Here is a 27,469-nt window from a genome sequence, read left to right on the forward strand (position 1 = left end):
CACCCTTTTGTAAAAGCAACATCAATTAAATATAAATGTGCAATGGCCACTAACACTGCCAGCACAAAGAAGTTTGTCTTCATAAAGGCCGTAAAGTAGATAATGAAATGTTTACAATGATTTTCTCATCCATTTAATGAGATCCGAAATATTGCGAGTATGAAATGTCACTGTAGATGATGATCTGCAGACAAAATGGCTGTTCATCATTACATCCGCCACAGCGGAGTTGCCGGGAGGTTACATGTTTTTGCCCATGAGCAATATCTGCCCCATGCCAGCAGGTAGGCTATAGCAGTATTATATGTCGTTTTACACCCCATTATAGGACATTTTCTTCCGATTCTCCCCTCATTTTCTCCCCAATTGTACTTGGCCAATTTCCCCCTGCTGCCCCGGTCGCTGCACCCCTTCCGCCGATCTGGGGAGAGCCGTAGGCTAGCAGCATGCTTCCTCCAACACATGCGCAGTTGCCAGCCGCTTCTTTTCACCTGACAGCGGGGAGCTTCACCGGCAGGAAGTAGCACAGGGAAGGATCACGCTATTCCCACCAGTTCCCTTCCGCCCCGAACAGGCCCCCCGACCGACCAGAGGAGGCGCTAGCGCAACGACCAGGACACATAGCCTACCCTCAATCCGGCTTCCCAACCAACAGCCAATCGTGCCTGTATGGACGCCCGACACGGGGCCATTATAGCACCTTATAGCATTATCATAGGTCGAACACTTTCCATTTTACATGCATTCCATCCATCAAAATCCTGGTTAAAACAGATCCATGTTTTCTTGTGCTTTCCTACTTCAATATTTACGTGATCATTATGTAAACAAAACTACCATGTGCATGTGTTGGACTTCTACGTAGACTCAGTGTTGCCAGATTTTTTCCATAGACCCTGCATTTGCTTGGGTTGGTTTTATGTGCGTTTTGAGAAGTCATTGGGCTGGAAACCATTTCTGTATCTGGCGACCCGAGCCTCCGGTGAATAACTTTTTCAGTCTTGCTAGTTAGTTCGAGGTTCAGTCAATGCAACTAGCCAACGTTTAATTTCCAGAACAGTTTATTACATCGACGAAAACGAGCAAAACAAACTCATTTGACAAGCCGACCAGCTGTTTTCGTAGCTAATGCTAGCAAGCTAACAGCATTGTTTCACATTAAGAGATGGTTAGCTAGCTTCAGTGAACGGGGTCTGACACTCACCACCAAACTGAGCGTGGAGAACTGAAGTAAACATGACACCGCCTAGAGATGTTTTAACGTTAGCTGTGTTTGCATGCGACCATTGACCACGACTCCAACTGCAAATGGCTCACGTGTTTTGCATCATCAAGGGGGTTTATTATCGGCACATATAAAAGCATGATCAGAATTCAACAATCTGACGATTCCGATCGTTTTGCCAATCGATCGAACCATCCCTACTTTCCACGCCCACCGGCAATGGTGGTGGCCAATCACAATAGGGCGCTTAACTTCCACACGGATTCACGTAACGCCACACAACTTTGTAGATGAGTAGGTCATGGGCGAACTTAGAAGTGATTACCTTTCCACGCCTACTGGCCAAAAGGAGGTATGGCAATGGGCGTGTCCAATCACAGAACTTCCAAACGGATTAACGTAACGACACGCCGTGAACGGAGGTATGTACTCTACCGAGTGCCCTCTAGTCTCCTCTCCGTTTTATCACCTCGCTTCTTTGTTTTATCACTGTGTAAAAACACACACACAACCAGCACCATTATATATACACAGTGCACTGCAGTTATAATACTTCTAAAACTGTTAAAAATTTCAACTGAAGCTTAGGTTGCACGCTGTAATATACATGAGGAGTACCTCGGCAACACTCTAGATATGATATTATTCCAAGATGCAAGAAGAGCGATACTGGACCTCATGATGAGGACTGTTGTATTGTTAATTCTGCTCACTGCTATGATGTCCTTTCACGTCTTCACACTCCCCTGTTCTGTTCTCGCCTGTGGGAAAATCACACAAGCATTCATGTAAAAGCAAAAGAGCACAGAAATCAATGTGTGACATTTCCAGTAGCACAGCAAGCAGCTTAGATAAATCCAACCAACAAGTCCATCTGATGCCTCTGGGCACGCTCAAAGAGTCATGTGTTGTTGTTTACACATAGGACTTAAGTGTACAAAACAAAGGCCAAGTTTTGAGTTTTATTGAGTTTATTTAAAGGGGACAGTGAACAAAATACATTAGTTTAATTTCAAATGAGAGCAAAAATATCCTTTGCAGCAGATTTAGCCAGAGGCAAAAGTTTCCATCTGTAGTCCCTGGTGACAGTAAAATACACATTCAATTCCTACACAGCACATACACACTACACCCCGACAAAATTACAGTATAGATCAATATACACACACTAACGCACACACACAGGCAACGGCCCAAATGGTTCAACAACCTATTAACAACCATACAAACCCATGCACGCTCACTCACTCACTCTCACTCTCTCTCTCTCTCTCTCTCTCTCTCACACACATGCACACACACACACACACACACACACACACACACTCGCACACACATGCACACACACACAGACACACACACACGCGCTCGCGCGCACACACACGCACACACAGGGTGGTCTGGGGGAAATTTGAAATTGGCCATGCCAGTTTTTCCCTTGTCAAAAATTTACATTAGAGCGTTATTGCACCCCCTTCCTGGTACCAAGTTCTGATAGTAATGTGTCTGTTTAATTCCAGCGGGTTTTCTTTACTGTCAAGCAATTTAGCACAGGCAAGCCTAGTCGCATATTTAGCCACTAGCGCTAGTGCTGCACAGAAAGCTGGAATGTAACAGACACAGGTTTTCAGAATTTACCATAATAACATTTGTCCAGCTTCCTCGCTTACTTTTATCAAAGCTCTCATTCTGTTAGGTTTCTGTATGCCCAGGATCCCGGGCCTGATTTAAACACAAGCCTTTATTAGCCCACTTAGCTCAATGTTAGCTGATAGCTTTGACATTACGCCAGCACGGAGTATGACGTGCTTTGAATGTGGGGATAATAACGTTAGTCACAAGCCCACAGGCTGACTGCTTCTGGACACTGTCACACACACACCTATAACATTTACACTAAAACAATCTAGATGCAAACAGTGCAAACTAGCCAACTACTGTCTCTCTGATGAAGTTTGTCGTGGCTAAATTGTCGACTCCAGAATCTGGTTTTATAAGGTGGGGGCAGAGAGAAGGGGGGTGGGTGAAGGGGTGGAGGCGTGTCTTCCAGCATTCTGCATGATACGCCCACACAGTCTCAGAGCAGAGAGCAGAGAAAACTGCATATTTTTTTCATGATTTTCAAATGTCGTTTTATATACTTGGAGACAATCTACCTCAAATCTACCTCAAATTTGGTTAGGTGGTTAATAAAACATTTCTGTGGTGTGACAAACTCAAAACACTTATTTATGCTTGGCTTCCAGGGACTTTAAAGATGACAATATCTATATATAGATATTTACACTTTGCATCAATGATATTGGATCATTGATCATATTGATCTAGATTGATGTATCACACCCCTAGAAGGAAGAGTGTAAAACAGTTTTTTTCTGGCCCCTGATCTGTGTTGTTTACATCTGTTATCCGTTACATAAGGGACATCAGATGAATCAAGCAATTATTGATTCTTATGTTTTCTTATTCAAAAAATAATATTTTTTTTACTCTTATTGTAAACTGCACCTGCAATGTTGTGACTGTCTTTCTGTTGTTTTTCCTATTTCTTTATTTCTGAATATTGACCTGACCGCTACGCTGCATAATGACACTAAGACAAATTCCTCGTATGTAAACTTGCATACTGTGGCAATAAAAGTGATTCTGATTCTGATTCTAAATCATCAGTGTCACCAACACTGTGCTATCTCCACACCTCACATTTTATTTCATCTCTTTTCTCCCATCCCCCAGCTTAAAGGTTGAGGCATTACGGGCTGACAACTGCTGACCTTTCCCACTGTGCATCTATTATCCAACAAAGCTAATCAGGCTTCTGTGCTACCTTGCCGTGTTCACATTGTGTCTGAGATTGGACTCTGCTGTTATAGGCTCATTGGATCAGCTGAGAATCTAGCCCTATATGAAATAGCACCCTAATTTGCAAACTATGAAAGGCCAAATGGAACTAAGGTCATATAAATGATACAAAAACCATTTCAACAGCATGAACCTTTTGCATTCGCAAGGTTTATTAACGCAAGGTTTCAATGGAGGAGCCGCAATACCTTACATCTCCTTTGGTGCAGCACAAATCTCAAACATGACGCCGTCACCCAAGCTTCAGTGAGCACCTCCATACCTCTTTATAGAGGGAATGCACGTGACGTCACGGACGCGACAGTCAGTGCGGGTACGCCCACTCAGCTGCAGTGAGTGTCAAAACGTCTAAACAAGCCAGGTGGCGCCGCCGGGTCACGGTGTTTAGCGTTCAGCTTCCGCGAGAAAACAACGAAAATGGGAAAGTGCTGTTGTGCCATTGACTGTAAAAATAGATTCAACAAGGCGTCGCAGGTATCTTTTTACAGGCTGCCGAAAGCTAATGAAACGGTTCCGGTCTTCTCTGCAGCTATCCAGGGTTTCAATGAGGGCTCATTCATTCTCTGGCTGTGTTTTACCTGCACAGATATAACGTTACATGAGTGACAGTGTTCACTATGAACAAAGCTAGCGTGTGTTAGTGACAGCGTATGCTATATTTTTCTTAATAAAAGTTGTAATAAAATAAATATTTACCTCTCCACATACAACCAGAATATCCATTGCTGTCCTCGTTTAATGTCGCCAACAAATCCAGCCTTGAAGTACGACCACGCGTCCAGGCTCTTGTATGCTTTCATGCTTTGGTTTGTGTATTTCCCCGGCGTCGATATTAAGTACATATAAATGTCAGGAAACCCCATTCCTGGCCACATGTCTACATCCATGGACCACTGGTTCTTTGGCAAGCTGTAAGGGTCACATTCGAATCGTTTATATTAGCCGTGGTTTCGCTACTACCCCTGGCGGAAGCCACGTTTGTTTTGGAAATTTGACACTCAGTGCTGCTCAGTCCGGCTGAGGGGGCGTGTTCGGGAGGGGGCGTGGCGTCGGTGCATTCCCTCTATTCAATGCTACCTCTCCAAACATGTTTTACAGATGCAGCCATCTTCACTTGGCATCTGGGCCAGTCAGCTGCCAGCCAAGATTAAACAAAGATTAAACAGAAACTTAACTTAATATACTTTAATTTAACAATACATAACATAACATAACAGATAACATAACAGAACAGAACAGAACAGAACAGAACAGAACATAAAAAATATATATATATTATTTTTCAGATTTTTTTCCCCATTTTCTCCCTAATTATACTTGGCCAATTAATCCCCTTGCTGCCCTATTGGCTGCCCCGGTCGCGGCTCCACCCTCTGCCAATCTGGGGAGAGCCGAGACTAGCACCATGCTTCCTCTGACACATGCGCAGTTGCCAGCCACTTCTTTTCCCCTGACAGGGGGAGCTTCACCCGTAGGATATAGCACGTGGGAGGATCACGCTATTCCCACCAGTTTAATATAACATAACATAACATAACATAACATAACATAACGCGAACAAATTCAACCTCTTAATAAACAGGATAGATATCATTAGTTTATCTAAAGCAATGTCCCTTATGGCAGTGGTTCTCAAACTTTTTCACATCCATGACCCCTAAACTGACACCAATTAGACCACGGACCCCCCTTCCATCTGATAAGATTTCTGCTTTTAGATGTTTTATTACAGAATGTATATGAAAGCCATGGCGATACATTCTTTCTGTCATTGTGTTGCTTATGGGTGGAATGATAGTGAATATAAATTATTTCCCTTTTTGCTGGGGACCCTCAAGGACCCCGGGGGGGTCACCGGACCCCACTTTGAGAACCGCTGTCTCATGTTGTAACAAAGTTCAGTTCTCTGGTATGGCAGGCGGCTGGGAGCACCAGCTGAAGATTGCTGTCACTGTACATGTTCATAGTATTCAGCAGTGAAACATCATGCTAACTGTTAGCGGCTAACACCATGAGCACCTTCAGTCCTGCTACTGCTGGCCTCCATTTTATACAGTTTGGGTGGATATGAGTGTCACTGGACATGGACTTGAAGTCGATATGAGTGTCACTGGACATGGACTTGAAGTCCATATGAGTGTCACTGGACATGGACTTGAAGTCCATATGAGTGTCACTGGACATGGACTTGAAGTCCATATGAGTGTCACTGGACATGGACTTGAAGTCCATATGAGTGTCACCGGACATGGACTTGAAGTCCATATGAGTGTCACTGGACATGGACTTGAAGTCCATATGAGTGTCACTGGACATGGACTTGAAGTCCATATGAGTGTCACTGGACATGGACTTGAAGTCCATATGAGTGTCACTGGACATGGACTTGAAGTCCATATGAGTGTCACTGGACATGGACTTGAAGTCCATATGAGTGTCACCGGACATGGACTTGAAGTCCATATGAGTGTCACCGGACATGGACTTGAAGTCCATATGAGTGTCACCGGACATGGACTTGAAGTCCATATGAGTGTCACTGGACATGGACTTGAAGTCCATATGAGTGTCACTGGACATGGACTTGAAGTCCATATGAGTGTCACTGGACATGGACTTGAAGTCCATATGAGTGTCACTGGACATGGACTTGAAGTCCATATGAGTGTCACTGGACATGGACTCGACGTCGAGGAGAGAGCTGTAATTGCCGTCTTTCAGTCGAGGCACTTTGTCACGGGTGCCACTCTGTGACTCGATGCCAACGTTTGACAAAAGAACAAAGTACAGAGCACTCAAAGCTCGCTGGAGCCCACTTCTGTGAATGAAAGCAACTCTCACTACCAGCATTCCAAACGCCTCCTTGGCGCGCGGAGAGAGATGGAGAAGTGTGCTGGCCTGCTGACAGCATGCAGTGTGTGCGTCTGGAGAAGTATACTCCAGCAGCCACTTTTCCAAGTTGAACCATCCTGCCGCGTAAAAACAACAGAGCATTCTCTTTACTGCACGGCGGGTAAAAACAACAGAGCATTCTTTACTGCACGGCGGGTAAAAACAACAGAGCATTCTTTACTGCACGGCGGGTAAAAACAACAGAGCATTCTTTACTGCACGGCGGGTAAAAACAACAGAGCATTCTTTACTGCACGGCGGGTTCAACATTTCAATTCCCCTGAAACGCTGCTTTTTAAATGGGCCCGTGCTGCCGAGGGACTGTGGAATGTACAGAGAGATTAAAAGAAACAACCCAGAGGTCCATTTTCATAATTATGTTTTGGTGCCAAGCCCGACTGCTTGGCTAGCACTCGTATAAGAGGGAGGGAGGAGGAGACAGGAGGCAGAGAGAAATCAATACTGGGGGTTTTTTCGGGGCAGGATGGCAAAGAGTCATGTTAGAAGTAGTTTAGCCCCTTTGACTACAGCAACAGCTGGAGCGTGAGCTGCTGTGGGACCAACAGACCACTGCCTACCTGAGAGACACGGCCTTTGGACTACATCGGAGGCACCGAGCTCCCCGCCCCGTGTGATCGAGTGCTCCGAGCCAAATTAAGAGAAATCAATCCAGCCCGGCCTGTGCTCCGTCTGAGGAGCGGACCCGGGCAAAGCAGCATGGCGGCCATGCCAACAGCAATAGTGGGTAGGTGCTCCAGGGAGCGCGAGTCAGCCCGTTCTGCCCCCCCCCTCCCCTCTTTCTCTCTTCCTTTCCTGTCCTGTCACTCAGCTGCAGGGTGCACAAGATCATCCAATATCCAGGCCTCCAAATGGAAGCTGGGAGACACACTGGCCTTCTGTACTGTCTGTGCACGTTCGCACACATGCACACGCTCGCACACACACACACACGCACACACACACGCACACGCTCACACACACGCACACGCACACGTTCGCACACATGCACACGCTCGCACACACGCACACGCTCGCACACACGCACACGCTCGCACACACGCACATGCTCGCACACATGCACACGCACACGCTCGCACACACGCACACGCTCGCACACATGCATACGCACATGCTCGCACACACACACATGCTCGCACACACACACATGCTCGCACACACGCACACGCTCGCACACATGCACACGCACATGCTCGCACACACGCACATGCACATGCTCGCACACATGCACACGCAAACGCTCGCACACATGCACACGCTCGCACACATGCACACGCTCGCACACATGCACACGCTCGCACACATGCACACGCACACGCTCGCACACACGCACACGCTCGCACACATGCATACGCACATGCTCGCACACACACACATGCTCGCACACACACACATGCTCGCACACACGCACACGCTCGCACACATGCACACGCACATGCTCGCACACACGCACATGCACACGCTCGCACACATGCACACGCAAACGCTCGCACACATGCACACGCTCGCACACATGCACACGCTCGCACACATGCACACGCACACGCTCGCACACATGCACACGCACATGCTCGCACACACGCACATGCACATGCTCGCACACATGCACACGCAAACGCTCGCACACATGCACACGCTCGCACACATGCACACGCTCGCACACATGCACACGCTCGCACACATGCACACGCACACGCTCGCACACATACATACGCACACGCTTGCACACGCAAACGCTCGCACACATGCACACGCACACGCTCGCACACATGTACACGCACACGCACATGCTCGCACACATACACACACATGCACACGCTCGCACTGTCAGGCATGCTGTGAGACTGGTGGATTTACGCGAGGATAGTTGATGGCCAAGACACACTTGGTAAACTGAAGTCTCATGCACATGTACACGCACATGCTCGCACACATACATGCACACGCACACGCTCGCACACACGCACATGTACACGCACACGCTCGCACACACGCACACACACATGCACACACACACACTTTTCACCAGTCAGCTGTGCCCAAGCGGCAAACTTTATAGATTGTTTATATTGTTTTCAATTACCTCTCTGTGTCCCTTGTTGATCCCAGTAAACATTTTATATAGGTGGATCTTACTCTGGCGGTGGCCTTGTTCTCCTCCCCTGGCCTTCTTCACTTAATTAGGCACTAACTTTTCCCTATGTAAATAAATCACATTTAGAAGTTGTAAGGCTATTATGATGTATTATATATCCTTGTATTATTATAGTTGTTTTATCCTGTGCTCATTGAAAGAAGCCATTGGCCCCTAACGTTTTGCACTATAATGAGGTGAAGTGCAAAAACGGACAGCGTGCCTCCCCTCTCCTATCCAGCGGTGTGGGTGGGTACCTATTACTCGCGTGTAAGCGGGTTGGCATCCCCACCCACTGTTGTCTTATGTAGGTGTCTAACCTCTCCCCCCCTGCCAGTGCCGGGTCACCTGCTTGCCAGCCTGCTGCAAATTATCATATTTATCAGGGAGACAGGCGTGGTATTAGGAGGAACAGCCAAACCTCAAGCTGTGGCTCCAGAAAAACAACCACTGTAAATCACAAGCTGTCAGCCTCTCGCGCAAGCTCAGTCATGGTTGTCAAGGAGACCATGCCCGGGATTCGAACGGCAAGTTACTTTTTGCACAGGCTTCAACCAGAGCTTTGGTTTAAAAACATGTATATCAAATAAAAAATGTGTTCATTTTGACAAAAAGTGGACAAAAGCGGTAGCGTTTCCCCAGAACGAAGACTGCATTTCCCATGAGCACCACCGCGTCGTGTCGTAAAGATCCCCGAGAGCCTGAGCACTAAGCCTCCTCCTCCCGCTGGCATATACAATAACCATATAGAATGAGCCAATCTTCTCGCTGATGGCCTCATTTGCCGATCGAGGTAATATAGAGGCATCAGTGTTCAATTGAGACATAACCAGTTTCATAACCAGTTAAAAGTTCCTTGTAGGGGCTTTAATATAATCAGAAACTGATGCATTCTTTTCCAATTGCAGGTGAAAAGGTTATAACTGATATATTGAATCAAAGCTTTCATTTAAAATCACCTCTTTATGAGTCAAATGTGATATCAGCTAGTGGGCCACTGCTAAAAGGCGGTAACTATTACTACTGTTACACTGGATGGTTGTCTTAAGTATTACAGATGACCTGGCAGCATGTGTAGCGCTCCACAAGCAGCCAATCTCCTACTGATCTGCAGGTAACTCAGACAAACACCTTCTCAGCATCACCAGTGAGCCCAGTTTTTGTTTGAAATGAAAAAAAAAAAAAAAAAAAACTCAAATCAATTTTAGGGGTAAAGAACATCACAATTCTTGGGTTCTGGATCCGATTTCTCTTTGAATGAATTGGGTTAATGGAGACATACCAAACGTTGCCTTTCAAATCAGCTGCACTAGAATCAATAGCCAATCAGGCTCAGACCTATTGTGTTGGCAAGGTTTAAAATGCAAATAGAGGCAGATAAATCAGAGCGATGTGAAGGAAATGAATGAGGCAACCTAGAATGGAAAACTTCAGTCGCTCCCTGGAGCTACATATTTTTACACGTTATGAAATTACCATGTTGGTTTGTTCATTCATTTCATTTCTTCAGTGTTTTTTTCCCACTGATTCTTTCTCGGGGTCTGGGAGGTTCTGAAGAACACACACTTGCACAAGAAATACAAAATGGAAAACCTACACAACATGAATTGAAGAGGTATCCGGGACATAACAGGCACACACAAAAAACTCATTTTAAATTTAAATGTTAAAATGATTGACGTATTTTACGTAAAGGATCATGGGAAACGCACATTGTTTGCATTTTTTGTCCCAGCTTTCCTAATCCCAGGAACACCACCCTCAGTTCAGCTCCTCACGGTGCTGGTGTAGCCGGTCCGTTGTGACTGCAAGCTGGATGTTACTTTTGAGAAGCTAATGATTTTCCATAATGCCAAAATCACTAATCAAACATGGCAGGTAGTCGTTTTTGTATAATACCAGGGTGTCAACCTGTACAAAGGGCAAGAGGAAAATTTACGGTGAGCTTCGATATTTCATTGGCAAGTATCAGACGGCTCTGTTTAGAGTCAGCGAGTCTCTGCATTCTGAGTTTGACTCAACACTCCAAATGGCTCCAAGTTTTCCATGCTGACGCCGTTCTTTATGTCGACCTGAAAGAGAATCCAAATCAGAACCACCATCATATTCACAGCGGTGAAATAGGCCTTCTCAGGAATTGTACTTGTTATAAGTAATAACAAAATAACTGTTGAATCTATTTGCATCTTTTCATGTCATGTCTTTATTTTTTTGCACCAAATTATGGAGATTTAGTATCGATAAGAGTATCGATAAGTATCGGTATCGATAACCAGTACCGATACCGGAACCGGTATCGATCGATAACATCCGATACCGATACCCATCCCCTATATATTGCATTAGTTCATTCCCTGGGTTTCATTTTCTACAATGATCATGTAGCCAATCAATACAAGTGCCATTCTAAGTAATTCTGCTGTGTGCTGGAGTACTAATTATTTAACGTGTGTTTTTAATTAGGCATTTAACAATACATTAAATGCGCTGGCATGTCACTATTTAATTCATTCACACATGCTCGTAGGAAAAATGTCCTGTCCTCTCGTTCTTATCTGGTAATGCATCTCCGTCAGCATGCGAGATCTGATTGGCTCTGTTGGCCCAGCCTGATTGCTTACCTGCAACAGGCAGCAGCTTGCTGCTCGTGGTGAACCCGGCACAGTTTTGAGTAAAACCCCTCAATTGCATTCGAGGGATCATCCTTCACTTTATGCCATTTAGTGTAACAAATGTGTCGTCTTCCAACACAGGAGCTACTCTAACACCCACTTTGAATGGAGAAGGTGTTTAAGGCTCTGCTCTGCTGCCTTTGACTTTTATTCACCAGCCACTTTAAATCTCAAGGATGCCAGCGACTGCGTCAGTCTGCATGGAGGTGATGAACCTGGGCTCCGCGGGGAGAGTGTGCAGGAGTGGAGGAGCCTCTCCCAGTGCTTCTCCCATATTAGTGGACCTGTCACTTAAGTGAACGGGGACTTAAGCTCATTTCCATTCTGATTTAGGAACTGAACAGCAGTCCCCTCAGTGCCTTTAGAGTCACTCGCAATCTAGGTGCACCGTTCCTCTGAGGCAAACGTGTGGGGAGATCAAGGAGGTATCAGCCATGTGAGTGAGCTGAATCAGTGATCATGGGGAGATCAAGGAGGTATCAGCCATGTGAGCTGAATCAGTGATCGCTAATCAAGACGACTCACCGAGCCAATACGAAAAGCGACACGACACTTGTTTTGTTTTGTTTATTATCACAACCATAATATTATTATTATCATCACAATAATAATCACAATAATAATAATAATAATCTAAAATGTACCATTAGATTGATCAAAATAGTGCTCCTGAATGTTAGAGTTCATAGGAACCTATATTTCCATTCAGACATAATGTCTTAGACTGTTTTCAATAATGAAGACTACTTCTCTAGTCAATGTCTGATTAACCATCCCATTCACTAATCCATTGTTCCTTTCCATTCATCTCTCTCTTCCCTGCAGCAAGCGCCCTGTTCAGGTTACATCAGCCATTCATAAATATGCACGCCCCCCTTTATCCCTGTCCAATCAATGTCTCCCACGCTTTCCCTCTCTTCAGCTGCTGGCCAATCACCTAAATGAAGTTCCATATCAGTCCTCTCGTATTCTGCAAAGTTCTAACTCACCTTGTGTGTCACCCATAGCTGCTGAAATCCTGTGTAGCAGTCGATTCGCCCCACCTCCTCCCCTGAACACCACCAATGTCATGGCTCCAATAGAACTCCCTATGGGGGTTCTCTATCCTATAAAATCTCTGACGCCCTCCTCACGCCTCAGAGGAGCGTCATCATACCATGGAGTCATACGCCAAATCTAAGTGTTGTTTGTTTCATCATTAAAGTTGAATGTACTTTCCTTCTAGTCTGTCATTATTGAAACATTGTGTAATTTTGAGGTCCAGCCCCCAGTGGACAGTTTAGTCCAGGCTGTGGAATGAAATATTTGATGTCACGCAACGAGGAAATTACTTTTTGCCCCACACAAATTGAGATGCTAATCTGGCGTTAGGAAATTAGCAATCAACCAGCCAATATTCAGCTGGATTCCAAATGTTACCTATTAGCACCCTGATCACAATAAGCCATGCTGGTGAAGCTACTGCTATATTGTACTTTTTCTCCATTAAGACGCTGCACGGTCTAGTGTGCCTTTTGATGTTGTTGCGAGCCCAGTGGGCACCCCCCCCCCCCCTGAGGCGAGGCGTACATCACTCCTTAATAGGGATTGATTTTCAAAGAGGTGGTTCGTAATCAGTCATAGCGGGTCATCAACTCGCGCCGCTTTCTATCCCCCGCAGACCTGAACCTCGCACAACCTTGACATCTGGCGGCACAACCTAACGTCGTGCACCTTCACCTGTGTCTGCCACCTCCGCCCCGCACCATATATGTGTTCAGGCGTTTGCCACTGGGGAGCTGACAGCTCATGACTAAACCAAATACAAGCACTCCTGCGAGGCCGCGCCTGTAATTGTTTCATAGGCTGCATACAGTATTCCCCTGTTAAGCGTTCTCCTCCATCTATGTTGACAGACTGATTTATTTACTGGCGTGTGTGTGTGTGTGTGTGTGTGTGTGTGTGTGTTTGTGTGTGTGTGTGTGTGTGTGTGTGTGTGTGTGTGTGTGTGTGTGTGCGCGAGAGAGAGAGAGAGAAGGCAGCAGACAGAGATGGTATTGGTAGTTGTGTGTATTTGAAAGGGGATAAAACACCCTCCACCCCATGCCAACAATAAACGCCTCACCATCACCCTGCAACAAGTAAACAACCAGACGACAGTCTTTTAATAGAAGTGAGTGCTTTCGTTTTACATCGCATAACTCAAAATGTCATCCCCCCCCCCCCCCCACTGAGCCCTTCCTCCTCTCTCGCCATTTTTTCTGCTTTACAATCCACTTCCTGCTTCATCCTGAGGTGGAGCTGTTGCAGCCCGACACCTCGGCTGACACCGGCTCTATTAGATGTTCCTCAGAGTTAGTAACTGGAAGGGTGATTTATCTGCTGCAGCTGCTGGAAGACGCCTGCAGGGACGGCACAGTTTAGGGCTGCTGCATTGACTGAGGAGAGGAGAGCCGTAGCAGCTTTTGAAAAGTAAAATAAAAAATAAAAACTGCACAGGCCCACGGCACCGATACTGCAGCACATTTGGTGTTGACAACGTCAAGAGAGAAAAGAAACAAAAGGCACATTACTGTTCCAGCTGTTATATGATTATTACACCAGAGGCCCCGCCCACTTTCACAGATGTTGACAAAACGTCTTATTTGGACTAGTGCAGCCTTCCTGAACACGCGTACCACATTTTCATCATCACATTTCATCATCATACAGTTTTTTGGCATTTGGAGCGGCCCCCGTACTGTTCAATTGTAAAACAGCTATGCAGGCATGGTCATTGATGATATCTGAACATCTTCACATAGTTTTGTGATTATTGGTCACACCCTCTCACAAATGTAATGTATACATTGTATATATATGTATATATATATACCGTCATTTTGAAGATATATATATATATCGTCATTTTGAAGATATATATATATATATATATATATATATATATATATACCATCATTTTGAATATATATATATATATATATATACCATCATGTTGAATATATATATATATATATATATATACCGTCATTTTGAATATATATATATATATGTATATATATATATATATATATATATATATATATATACACATACATATATATACATATATATATATATATCTTCAAAATGACGGTACTGTATACAACCTTTTATCAAATGAGGTAGGTCTGTCGATACTACAAAAAATATGTGGGTGATGATCGGTCAAACGGTGTAGGAGGACATGTTAAAAATGTGTTTCAAGTTCCACTTTATTGTCATGTGTATAATTACAATGACATTGTTGTGCTCTGGCTTCTGCCTTAACACACAAAGGACACACATCACAAGAAACTGACAATAAAAAAGAGAGAAAAGAAAGCGCAGGCCAACATAGCTATGTAGGCTACACAATGCACAGAGACTGCAATGCACTCAGTGCAAACACAATAATAATACACAACACGATACACAAAAACAGCACAATGTACAGCACACGATTACCAGTGTTGGGGGTAACTCATTACAAAAGTAACATGTAATATGTTACAAATTGAGTTAGAAAAAAATGCATCAAAGCACATAGTGTATTTAAATAACGATATAATTTAATTTTCTAATCAAATTGATATCAGCACTATTAGATGACAATAACAAAGGAAAAGGACAACATTTAGAATTCTGGACGGTTTACACTGACTTCAAGACAGTTTCAATTCTTTTTCAGGATGGTTCCGGGGCGGCGATGTCATTCTGCTACTGCAGTTATTTTGGTGAAAGCAATGCAAAAGTAGTGTAATAAATAATCAGTTACTCTACACAGACAGTAAAATTGTAAAGTAACGTATTACTTTCAAATGAAAGTAAGTAGTAATATGTAGTATATTACATTTTGAAAGTAACTTGTCCAACACTGACGATAACGCATGTTACATAGTAACAAAGTGGGGTGCATATGGTTCAGCTGCTCAGCAACCTGACTGTCTGGGGGAAGAAGTGTGTGTCTTGATGCTGCGGGGGGGGGGGAAATGTCCCCGATGGTGTGAGAGCCGGACATGGGCGGGGTGGCTGGTGTCCTCGAGGATGTTCTGAGCTTTCTTTTTGCAGCGAGTGGTGTAGATGTTATGGAGATGTGTTAGTTCTGTGCTCCATTGTAGCAGGCTGCAGTCCTGGGCAGTCAGGTTGCCAAACCACACTGTGATACAGCCTGTCAGAACACTCTCTGTGGTGCAGCGATAGAAATTCACAAGAGCTTTGGTACTCAAGCCAAATCTCTTGAGGCGCCTCAGAAAGTACAGTCTCTGCTGTGCTTTCTTGAGGATTCAGTTGGGGTTGGGGTGGGGGGGGGGGGGCCATGTGAGTGTGTCTGTGATGCGGATGCCCGGAATATCTCAAAAACTTTCCAGGCGGACCTTGAGGGTCCTTGAGGCAAATTTGTAGAGCATGGTCAGGTGAACACGTGCTGAACACACAGCTGAAATCGGACTTATCGGAAGTTATGACCTTTCAAAGTCTGGATTTTTAACCTTTGACTATTGCGCCCCCTTCAGGCTGATTGGGGAAATATTTCTGGAGCTACTAATGGTTACCAATATCTGTCGTTGGGCCAAATGTAATGTCCCTGCGATGTACGGTAATTTGCGCCAACACAAACATGTCAGTAAGTGCTCCGGACTGAGTGAGTGAGTCACCCTCCTTAAAAATGACCTTGGCCTATGTCACATCAACATGTTTACCAAAGATGTTTATCTATTTTATTTTACACCCTAACTAACCTTCATATTGAAAAAGACACATTTCAAATTATTTAAACCCTGTTTTGGGAGTCGACTTTTTCCCCCAGTTCTAACATAATCTGTATTCTCTCTCAGCAATAATAGCAACAATAAAAAAAGAGATCATACAAAAAAACAGACACATAAATAAATAAATAAATAAATAAATAAACAGTTCCCATCCATTAGTTGTATTTTATTTTATTTTCACACTATCAAATCTACTTTTCTGGTACTTGGTATTTGGGCAGCATACACACGAGAATGGCCATCTCCCCAAATGCAGTGGGAACCTTCGTCAAATTAGAATTGAAGTGATTATCCAGGGCAGAGCAAAAAAAAAGGACCAAATCGATAGTTCTCCGTTTGAGGCTCAAATGAAGAATGGCCATGGAGCAGGGATCTCTCTCTCTCTCTCTCTCCATCACTCCCTTCCTCGCTCTCCCTCACACACATTTTCACACACAAACACACCGCTAGCACCCCCCCCACACACACACACCCCCACTTTGAATCTTGTATTCTATTCCAACAGCCTTGCCTGTATCAGCATTAGCCGCGTGTGCGTGGCACAGTGCTAGGCCCTTCTGTCTTGGGGTGTTAGGCCCGTCTGCCTGCTTTGTTAAAGAAAGAAACTCAGCGGAGAAGCAGTTCCTTCAGATAATTGCAATTAGTGGTTTTGGCCGGACGTTGCAGCGCTGGCCCTGCGCCAGCTTCTCTCTGCATTGGCGAGGAGGAGGTGAGGCGGAAGTGTGGGCCAGCTGGGCACGTTGCCAGCCTCCAGAAAGCCCTCATGGCCCGTCCACCTCACAGCGGGCAGCTAGGGGGCGCCACTGGGCCCCCCGAGCAGAGGCCAAAACTACCCTTATATTAGCACGCTAAAGGCTTTGACATGAGATTTGCTCCCATACAGGAATTAAACTGTAATTGAGAAAAGAGCTGATGCCTGTTCCTATACCTGCAGAGCCAATTACTACTTACAGACACATGACATATATAGCCTGTCTCATTAAGTTCTGCTTTAAGTTGTGTATCCTCCACACACACACACACACACACACACACACACACACACACACACACACACACACACACACACACACACACACACACACACACACACACACACACACTCACTCACATTTACACAGAAGATATACACTCTCACTCAGACTCTCTCTCTCTCTCTCTGTGCCTCCCACACACTCTCACACACACACACACGTACACACACACACACACACACACACACACACACACACACACACACACACACACACACACACACACACACACACACACACACACACACACACACACACAGTATAAAGGGGTGTAATCCATCAATGTGCTCATAGCTGTCACTAGTAAAGGGAGACGGGGCTCTAAGCAAGAGTCCTCCAACACAAATTTGATTTAGGCAATTATTTGCCTCAAACGGTGACATGTGAGCAGTAGCAGCGCTAACTCAGACTGGCACCTTTCGCTGCCAACAGGCATGTGTCTGTTTAGCTCACTTTCAAAGCCAGGGCTCATGCATCGCTTCTAATTTACCCTTATTTATTATTATGGACTTTGAAGTTATGAAAATTAACTGTGAAATACAGTGATATAACAACGGGGAAATATGGTGACTGCAAAGTATGTCCTGTACTGTGTGTGACTGTGCGTGCACGCGTACGTGCGTGTGTGTGAGTGTGTGTGTGTGCGCGTACGTGCGCGCGCGTGTGTGTCTGTTTGTTTTTCTGCCGGAGTGAGAGGAGGAGAGATATTTGTTTGGGAATAGGCACTTATGCCCCGAGTAGCACTTATAATGCTTTCCCCCGTTTTCAGACATTGCTATTTTCCAAAACAAAATGTAATTTGATTATAGCAGCTACAAGGTACTTTTAACTGGTTATGAAACAGTCTAAATCAGGGGGTCAGCAACCTCTGGCACGCGAAGGGTTAACCACTGGCACGGCAGCGCACGGCAGCAATAAGTGCGCAATTGAGATTTTTTTTGTAGAAATGTTTGAAGTGCCCCGTCAAATGACCTACTTCACAGCCATTTTGCAGTTGCGCGGCATGTTATTTAGGATATTTACGGTAGGGACCCGCTCTCTGCCTCTGATTGGTTGCCTTCCATGGCAGCAGCCGAGCAGTAAGACGCCACTCTCTTACTAGATTGCTCTGCTGCTGCCATGGAAGGCAACCAATCAGAGGCAGAGACTGGGTCACTACCATAAATATCCTATATACACATGGCTCTGGGCAGCAGAAAGCAGATGAAAAATGTCAGCGCAGAAGACAGAGAAGGACCGTGCTGTGTATATTGTATAGTGCTTTACTTCAATGTCCTGATTTTGGAAGGAATAACGTTAAATTTGGATGTGTGAGTCATTCATCTTGGTGTGGCACACTTTGTTTCCGGCCGGCGAATGAAGCACTGACGTCAACCTTATACAATAAATAAAACAAACAGCGGGGGAGACTCGCTGACTCGGAGAAGCCCTACCGCTTTTGTCCACAGGCGCCGCTACAATCAACACAAAATGAAAGTTCCTCGTAGCTGCTTTAAAAAATGTTTTTTTATTAAATAAATAAATAAATAAATAAAGAATGAATTCTGGTCAATACACACCTCTTCAAACAGTAGCAACAGTAGCAAAGTTAGTCTAACATTAAGACCACTTTACAGACCGCTAAGGTAGTATTCCAGCGGTTTCTGAGGTGAAGTGAACTGGGATAACCTATATGATTTCCAGACAGGAATCAGGTTGGAGACGCGTCGCCAACCAGGAAGCAAATACCTCTAGACAGAGACAGACATAAATTAAGCAAAACCATCTGGTGTCTTAATTATACAATGAAGCGCCTTTTTGCACCGCTAAGCCTCATAATGAACCCCAGGCACGCTGGGAATGTCAACCGTAATGAGCTCGGCTTCCTAGGTATGTCAGGTCGGCCGTTTTTGGCATTAGCCATTGTGCCCGCTTGCTTTCTCTGCCGTCGGAGGCCCTCTTTCCAATCAGCGCTATGTCATTATTGCCCCCACATTGCTTGACATGTGCTCTCTGTACTGATACTGTTGCAATAATTCAGAGAATGGATGGTGGTGGGAGTCCATAAGACCAAATCCCATCTGCCATGGCATTTCGGCTTTATTGGAAAGTACACTTGAGAGAAACAGGTCTCTTCTCCCGTGATTGTCCGGTAGAAAAATCACATTCCCGCGCGCCTACGTGGTCTGAATTATTCAGATATCAGCTATCTCCTGTAACGAAGGCAAGACAAGGAACGGCGGAGTGTTGGGGGGGAAGGAGGCGGTAGTAGTGGCTAGGCTGAGGAGGGCACCTGATGCTGGGGAATAACAAATAGCAATCTAACAGTTGAGCAGGCTTGAACCTTCTGTTCATATTTTGCCCCCCCCCCCCCCCCCCCCCAACATTTCCTTTCCAAGCCGAGCGTGAAATCCCCCCCCCCCCCCCCCCCCCCCCCCCTCCTGCATAGATAATAGTACACATACGCTGGTGCAGACGCTGCAGCCATTCCCTCAAATCACTATCTCCACATGGTCAAAAGACCAGCCAATGTGAGAGTGGGATACTTTGCTTCTGCTCAGTGGCTTCAGGTAAAGAGGCTAACACTGATAGGAAGAGGTTTTGGTTAATGAGAAACACCGGCCTCGACTGCTGTCGAGGAGTCGCTGCAGAATGCCATTTTTTAAGATACGGTCGATCCAGCCTAAATGTATGAATGTATATCATTATTAGGGGTGCTCCAAAAAATCGATTCTGAAAGGATCGCGATTCTTAATGCCGCGATTCCTGGATCGATTCCAAACTCCCAAGAATCGATTCTTAACACGTTGAGTGCCAATGACGAGATATCTCGGCTTACAGAATCCAACCGTTGAGTGCCAAAGACGAGATATCTCGGCTTAAATTTTTTTTTTTTTTTTTGACGGTGGGACATCGATCAACCCCTTTTACGTCTCCTATACCAATATTGGAGGAAGAGAATGTGTATAATCTATTTTACCGACCAGCTAAGTGGCGACAGTGCTCTCCAGACAGAGAGAAAGCCGAGCAAAAACAGCCGCGGGAGAAAGCCATTCTCAAGGAAATAGCTGGGCGAAAACGCTTTCGATTTCACACACACACACACACACACGCGCGCGCGCGCGCGTGCACACACACACACTCGAGTACCTTTGAGCATAAATAAGACCAGAATCGCAAAAGCTTCATCAAAGCTCTCAGCCGACACCCCAAGAAACGAACGAGCCCGTTTTACAGTAATCCAGACTCGCCCGAGAGCGGCCGCGGAGCCAGCAGCAGCAGCACAGACGGAGGGAGGAGTTTGGAGACACACACACACACACACACACACACACACACACACACACACACACACACACACACACACACACACACACACACACAAACACAATACAGTATACAGACTTGCCCAAGGGCACCCATAATCACAGGCACGTGAGGTGGTTCTAAAAATCCATTTATCTCAAAACTCTCTGAAAACCTCTGAAACCATGCTGTACTCAACGGCTAATATCTACATAACTACTAACTCTACAAACTAACTCTTTTAGACAGAGAAAGCACACATTCTATTAGTACTTTTGTGAACTTTGTGTTCACAAAGTCAAAGCAGAAAAGAATCCTCGGCTCTTGTAAAATGAGCCAGAATCCTCAAAAAAACCCTCTGGCAGAAGCTAACTACAGTATTGAAAAACGGCTGGCAGTGAATGTGTTAAAATTGTAAAAAAAAAGAAAAAAAAAAAAATTCTTTACAGTGCACCTGAACGCAACATGCAAGATACCGGCTGAATAAGTGTCCAAATGTTCATGTCATTTGTGTACTGTACTGCCACGGTGCCACCACATCTTGCACTTAAGAACTCTGGTTAATGTATTCCCCCCAAAAGTCTACAGATCCCCCCCAGCCTATAAATCCATCTTATCTGAAGAACATAAGGGGGGAATTCCCTCCTAGTTTGCAAAATGAATTTAGGCCCTGACTGTAATACAGAAGTTGAATTTGAAGTTCAGCATTAATACATTTGTCATTTTTTGTCTTATATTTACCTTTGTGTGTTATTGCAATATAAAACTACATAATTGAGAATCGATTCTCGATTCTGGAATCGAGAATCGTTGGAATCGAGAATCGATTCTGGAATCGGATCGTGACCCCAGGAATCGGAATCGGATCGGATCGTGGCTTAGCCGGATCGGAGCACCCCTAATCATTATGTACTATCAACGTGTCAAAAAAATAACATTTACTATCAAGTGAGCGAGAAAAGATGATGTCACACAGTTTTAATATGGCAACACTCTTATTTTTGTATCCCTTGTCATACGAATTGCTGAATACAGTATCTTTCTCTCTCTCTCTCTATTCCTTTAGGTGGCTAACCTGGCCTGCTCCATCTCCAACAATGAAGAAGGCGTGAAGCTGGTTCGAATGGCTGCCACCCAAATCGACAGCTTATGTCCACAGGTGAGAAGCAAAAAACCCAATGCCAAGATCTGTATAAGACAGCATTATGCTATATTTGATCATATACACATCATAAACCCCTAGTCAGGCCCTAGTCGTTTTGTCTTGTCTTGATGATTACACGCCTCACTCTTGAATTGACCCGAGTGCAAAACCTTTAGAAGTGAGAGCGTTGCTAAAGCTGCGAGCAGAGAGCGAGAGGGTCGGTACTGTAGGAAGGGAGGAAGATGGAGGAGGAGGAGGAGTGTAGGAAAGATTCTTGCAGCACTGTTCCACAGGGGGGCCTGGCAGAGGAGAACAGTGGGTGGTAATTTATCCATCGCTTTCCAAGGCCAAGCAGAGGCGTAACCCATCAGGTAATGCAGTTGCATTGGGGCCCTCAACAGTAGCACGCACGACCCGCCCCTCTTTATCTCGCTACTATTGCATCATAAAACTCTCCAGATCTATGACACTGACTACAGTGTATACGCAGCCGCTACGCTTTCACAGTAAGCAGGAGCCAGTGAATCTGCTCCATCGTGTCACATACATCATTTATTCACCAACATTCACTCGTTCACTCGCTCACTAGTCCCATGTAGTGTTTATCATATTATAGTGAACTATTATGGGGAACGATCAAATGAGTTTCGGACACTAGCTGACTCCTCTTCTCCTTTGGTAAACACGACCGCATTGCATTGTGGTATATGGGAGAAACTGTAGGGTACATTCTCTGCAGTGCATTGTGGGTATTTTACAGTGGACTATATAGTGAATCAAATTAACGGTTGAGAATTGGGACACTAGTACAAAATGGCCAACACACTATATAGTCCACTATTTCTGTAATAGGGACCGGTTTGGAACTGGCCTATAGAGACACTGCGGAGCGCGTCATCATTCAGGAACCACGCCCAAAACGGGGGAAAACACAAACTCCCGTCCAATCCTGGCGTTCTCCTATGTCGCGTGCATGGCCGGGTGTTGCACAAAAAGATCGTATATACGGAAGATGAACACTCCAACTTACTTGATTGACAGCAACATCCACATTTCTCTTCTCGACAAATTCTCAATGGCTTCCTTGTTTTCCTCGGGAGTACAAAAAAACTTTAACTGGCGATTTTTTACATTTGTTGTCTGCGCAGCCCACCACACACAAACAGCTTTTAGCTATGTTTAATTCAAGGAAAATGACACTGGTGTGTGGAAATGAACGGAGCTTCTCCCCCGTGATGGGCGTGGCCTATTTCATGCAGTGTCTCTAATAGTGTCAAGGTGCACCGTCTCCGACACCCGATTCTGTCGAGCACCGTCTTGCTGTGCGTTGTGATGCGCAGGGCCCCGCTGTGACCGTCTTGCCAGCGAGGCCAAGGGTTGGGGCGTTTTCACAGGGGAGCCGGCGCATTAACAGGAGTGGAGCAGCTAGGGGAGCGGGTAGATTTCAAAGATTTCAACAGATCTCTCTGACAACTCAGCTCAAGGCCGCGGGGCCTCGGGAAGCTTTGGGGAACATTCTGTTCCCTGCTGCCACTTGGCACCAAACAGAGACAGATTAGAGACAATAACACAGACAGAAACTTTCTGACGAAGGGTCGAATAAGGAGGCACAAACATGGAGGCACAACAAAGACTGATCGTTCCATCTGTTTCAGGTAGTGTTACCCCCTCCACCACCGCACACACACACACACACCACAGCGTGTCATGTTCAGATCACTGCGTCTTTCTACCTACATCACACTAATTACGCTGAAGCTCAATTTAAAGAGCAAGGAGTGATCCAGAAGAGAGGGAGAGAGCAGGCACACATGCCAGCTGCCACGGTGTTATTGTGTGAGGCCGTGTGCACATTCAAGAACAAGTTGGTTGATAAAAGTATTCTCAGACAGCTGGATGTTGTTCATGTCACGGAAGGCACGGCTTCGCCTCCTGCAATACCGGTGTGTGCAGATCTAACGGAGCACAATTAATTTTGTTCATCATTAAAAAAAAAAAGTCCTGTAAGAAGTCTGTCGATCTCTTTGGCTTGAAGCCGATCTTGTAGAGATCAGACGTGTTTTTACACCCTGTCCGATCTCTCACCCCGGCCCCCCCCATCCCCATCCCCGCGTTTCTCCCTAATTGCGCTCGCCTCCTCAGACACATGTGCAGTCGCCAGCCGCTTCTTTTCGCCTGACAGCGAGGAGTTTCAGTCCGCTGTGTGCTAAGAGAGGCGGTGTAGCAAACGATGGCACTGAAGCAGAATAAAGTCTATACGATTATGCAGTTTTCATATTTGAAAAAGTTGTATGAACTGATTGCAATAATGTAAACGCAGCATGCACGACGACAAACCTTAGACAAAAGGGTAACATTTATTCATGCTAAACTTGCACAGGTGAAAACTTCTTAGTATTCTTACTGACTTCAAGAAAAATAAGTTAAAGTAATAAAAAAAAAATGCTCTTACATTAAAACAAAAAAACAAAAAGCGATTTTTTTTTGGAAGGGGATAATCGATTCAGAATCGATTTTTACTGACACCCCTATTAAGTCACTCACAAGCAGTTTGGCATGCACCGTGTTCATCCTGACCAAAACATTGTCACCTACTCTCAGGTCATCAACGCTGCACTCACACTGGCTGCCCGTCCCCAAAGCAAAGTGGCCCAGGACAACATGGACGTTTTCAAAGACCAGTGGGAGAAGCAAGTGCGCATCCTCACCGAGGCCGTGGACGACATCACCTCAGTAGATGACTTCCTTTCTGTCTCAGGTACGGCGGCTCCAAGACGGACTTTAAATTGTGCTCGATTTAAAACCGCCACCGGCTAGCGGTATCTTGAAAGTGTGTGTGTGGGGGGGGGGGGATGAGGACTTGATGAATGGTGATGAAAAGTGAGAACTTGCAGCAGCTCTAAAGCTAAATGGAAAGTAATTTGAAATGATTGGTGGACGAGCCGGGCAGTTTTGTGTCAGAGAGAAGAAGAAGCACTAAAATAACACACGACTTGATTTGTTTGCATTGGAAGTACGGTAGCACGGTAGCAGTGTTGGGGGTAACGCATTACAAAAGTAACATATTACATGTAATATATTACTTTTAGCAGTAACTCGGTGATACCGTAATAACTTATTACCAATAGGATTTCAGTAATATTATACCAGTTACTTTATCAAGTAAAACAAGTAAAAAAAATAAAAATAAAAATTAACCAAAGCACATATTAAAATAAAGATACAATCATTTCCGACTCAAATTGTGTGTTCTTTTATGCAAATAACCACTATAGATGACAATAACAAAGGAAAAGGATAACATTTAGAATTTTGGATGGTTTCCAGGGGTCCCCAATTATTTTTCACCAAGCGCAACATTTTGCTGAGGGCTGGGGGCCGAACAGCGCTGGCGCAAACAATTTGGGGCATTTGAAGCCAGGTTTAGAGGAATAACTCATTTTAAATGAACAGTTGTGATGTTATTATTCAGTCTTAACCACCAATATTTGATCCTTTTCTCACTCACTCCTATGTCACCACTAGGGTTTAATCCCGGGAAACGGGATTCCCGGGAAATCCCGACTGGACCATTTCCCGTTTTCCCGGAAAATACAATAGCGGGAAACGGGAAAAAATGAATTGAAGAAAATAGCTGTACAGCCTATTGTAGCCTAAATAAAATTGCGTAATGACCATTACTGCAGTTAATACGGTAATTCGTCCACACAGGCCACACCAACCTGTTGAGTGAGTCACACACTGAGAGCATCTCTCAACAATGCACCACGCTCATGGATGTATTAAAAGAACGGACCACGCTCACCACGCTGGTGGATTCCACCACGATGTCTTCTGCTGCCACGCCTGCCAGTAGTTTTGCGTGGAGATACTTTACAAACAACCAAAACAACGAGGATGCCACATGTAACCTCTGTGAGCGAGTGATAAGATGTGGAGGACGATCAACAAGCGGGTTGCATTTGCAGTCGCAGCAGCATAAAACCCCAGAAACCCCACAAGTGAAGCATACTTAACACCAAAAGCCTCGGTGGCCAAAATACTGTCAGAAATGGCAGCATAATGACGGATTCTTAAAGCCGTGAATTTTGCACAAGCGGCGCAGGCCGTGATTGTTTGTTGCACTAGTTTATTGATTCAATTGCACTTGAACAATGAATGTCACTTGGAAAGTAAATGAAATTGTTTGGCTATTATAGAAAGGCTGCTAAACGCTATCAGAATATGGAATCCATCTCAGCTTAATTGAAACACGCAAAATAACTTGCTTTAACGAATTTCATTTGTTTATTGTCCAATATCACTTCCCAAATTAAGTGCTGTAACGAATTCCGTTTATTTATTGTCAAATAACATTTCCATGAGGCTGTTCTTATATCAGCAGACGATCACATGCAATGAACACGGCATTTCATATGACGTTTTTATCTTAAATTATAATGTTTGTTAACATAAATTCATTATTTTTCTTTAATCCTATAATAAGAATGAGAATAATTATTGATATCAGCCAATAAGACACTACAGCATCAAATTAGCAACCCATAGATTTATTAAAAAAAAAAAAAAAAAAGGGCGATTTCCCGGGATTTTTCTTCATTTCCCGTTTCCCGCTATGCCTCATTTTCGGGAAAAATATTAAACCCTACTCACCACCTGCTCTCCCTGCAAGGCTTGAAATTAACAGCGATGTCATTCTGCTGCTGCTGTTATTTTGGTAAAAGCAGTGTAATAAGTAACGTATTACTTTCAAATGAAAGTAACTAGTCATATGTAGTATATTACATTTTGAAAGTAACTTTCCCAACACTGCAAGGTAGACACTGTACAGCACTGTACACTGTACAGCTAAAACTCATTCCACAGCAGGTGAAAACATGAGATATTCTGCTTAGATGCTAAACTATTAGCATGAGCAAACAAATCCACCGGGCGGGACACATGAGTCACAGTGCACTCCTCTTATAGTGGGGGTACGGTGGCGCAGTCGGTAGCGCTGTCGCCTCACAGTCAGAAGGTCCTGAGTTCGATTCTCGCCTGGGACACTGTGAGCGCTGTGGTTGTGTGTTCCCCCCATATCTTCAGTGCCCACTGCCCAGGTGGGGTATCTCGTCGTAAGGGCCTTTCTCTCTGTGTGGAGTTTGCATGTTCTCCCCGTGCTCCCCCAGGGGGTTCCTCCGTATATAACCCCCCTACTAAAAACATGCAGAAGATCAGATCGTCATCGTCATCCGACCAGTGACGACAACATCCGAAGTTGGTCCCCGGGCGCTGTATGAGAAAGCAGTTTCAGTTTCAGTTTCAGTTTATTTGTAGGAAAAGGTTTAAAAGCAACAATTCTAGTTACAGTCAAACCTGGCCTGACTCAGTATAAAACTGGTTTACAGCAGGTTCCTATAGAATACAGTTCTAAAATACATTTCAAAGTGCTATTCAG

At 44.8% G+C, this 27,469-nt stretch overlaps 1 protein-coding gene across 6 annotated transcripts in view; it reads left to right on the top strand.

The window, feature by feature from the left end:
- Positions 1 to 27,469, top strand: part of ctnna2 (catenin (cadherin-associated protein), alpha 2) — a gene marked incomplete at both ends in the record, with an annotated part of 596,683 nt that overhangs the window by 513,980 nt on the left and 55,234 nt on the right. For 5 of the 6 annotated variants that reach the window (XM_083634725.1, XM_083634723.1, XM_083634724.1 and 2 more), the window contains 2 exons: positions 21,955 to 22,047; positions 24,634 to 24,790. In XM_083634725.1, coding sequence (XP_083490851.1) covers positions 21,955 to 22,047; positions 24,634 to 24,790 — 250 coding nt within the window. The remainder of the gene's footprint in view (positions 1 to 21,954; positions 22,048 to 24,633; positions 24,791 to 27,469) is intronic. The other variant, XM_083634728.1, reaches the window with a different exon arrangement.

The sequence above is a fragment of the Poromitra crassiceps genome (genome assembly GCF_964638095.1).
Source record: "Poromitra crassiceps genome assembly, chromosome: 4".
Taxonomy (NCBI): Eukaryota; Metazoa; Chordata; class Actinopteri; order Beryciformes; family Melamphaidae; genus Poromitra; species Poromitra crassiceps.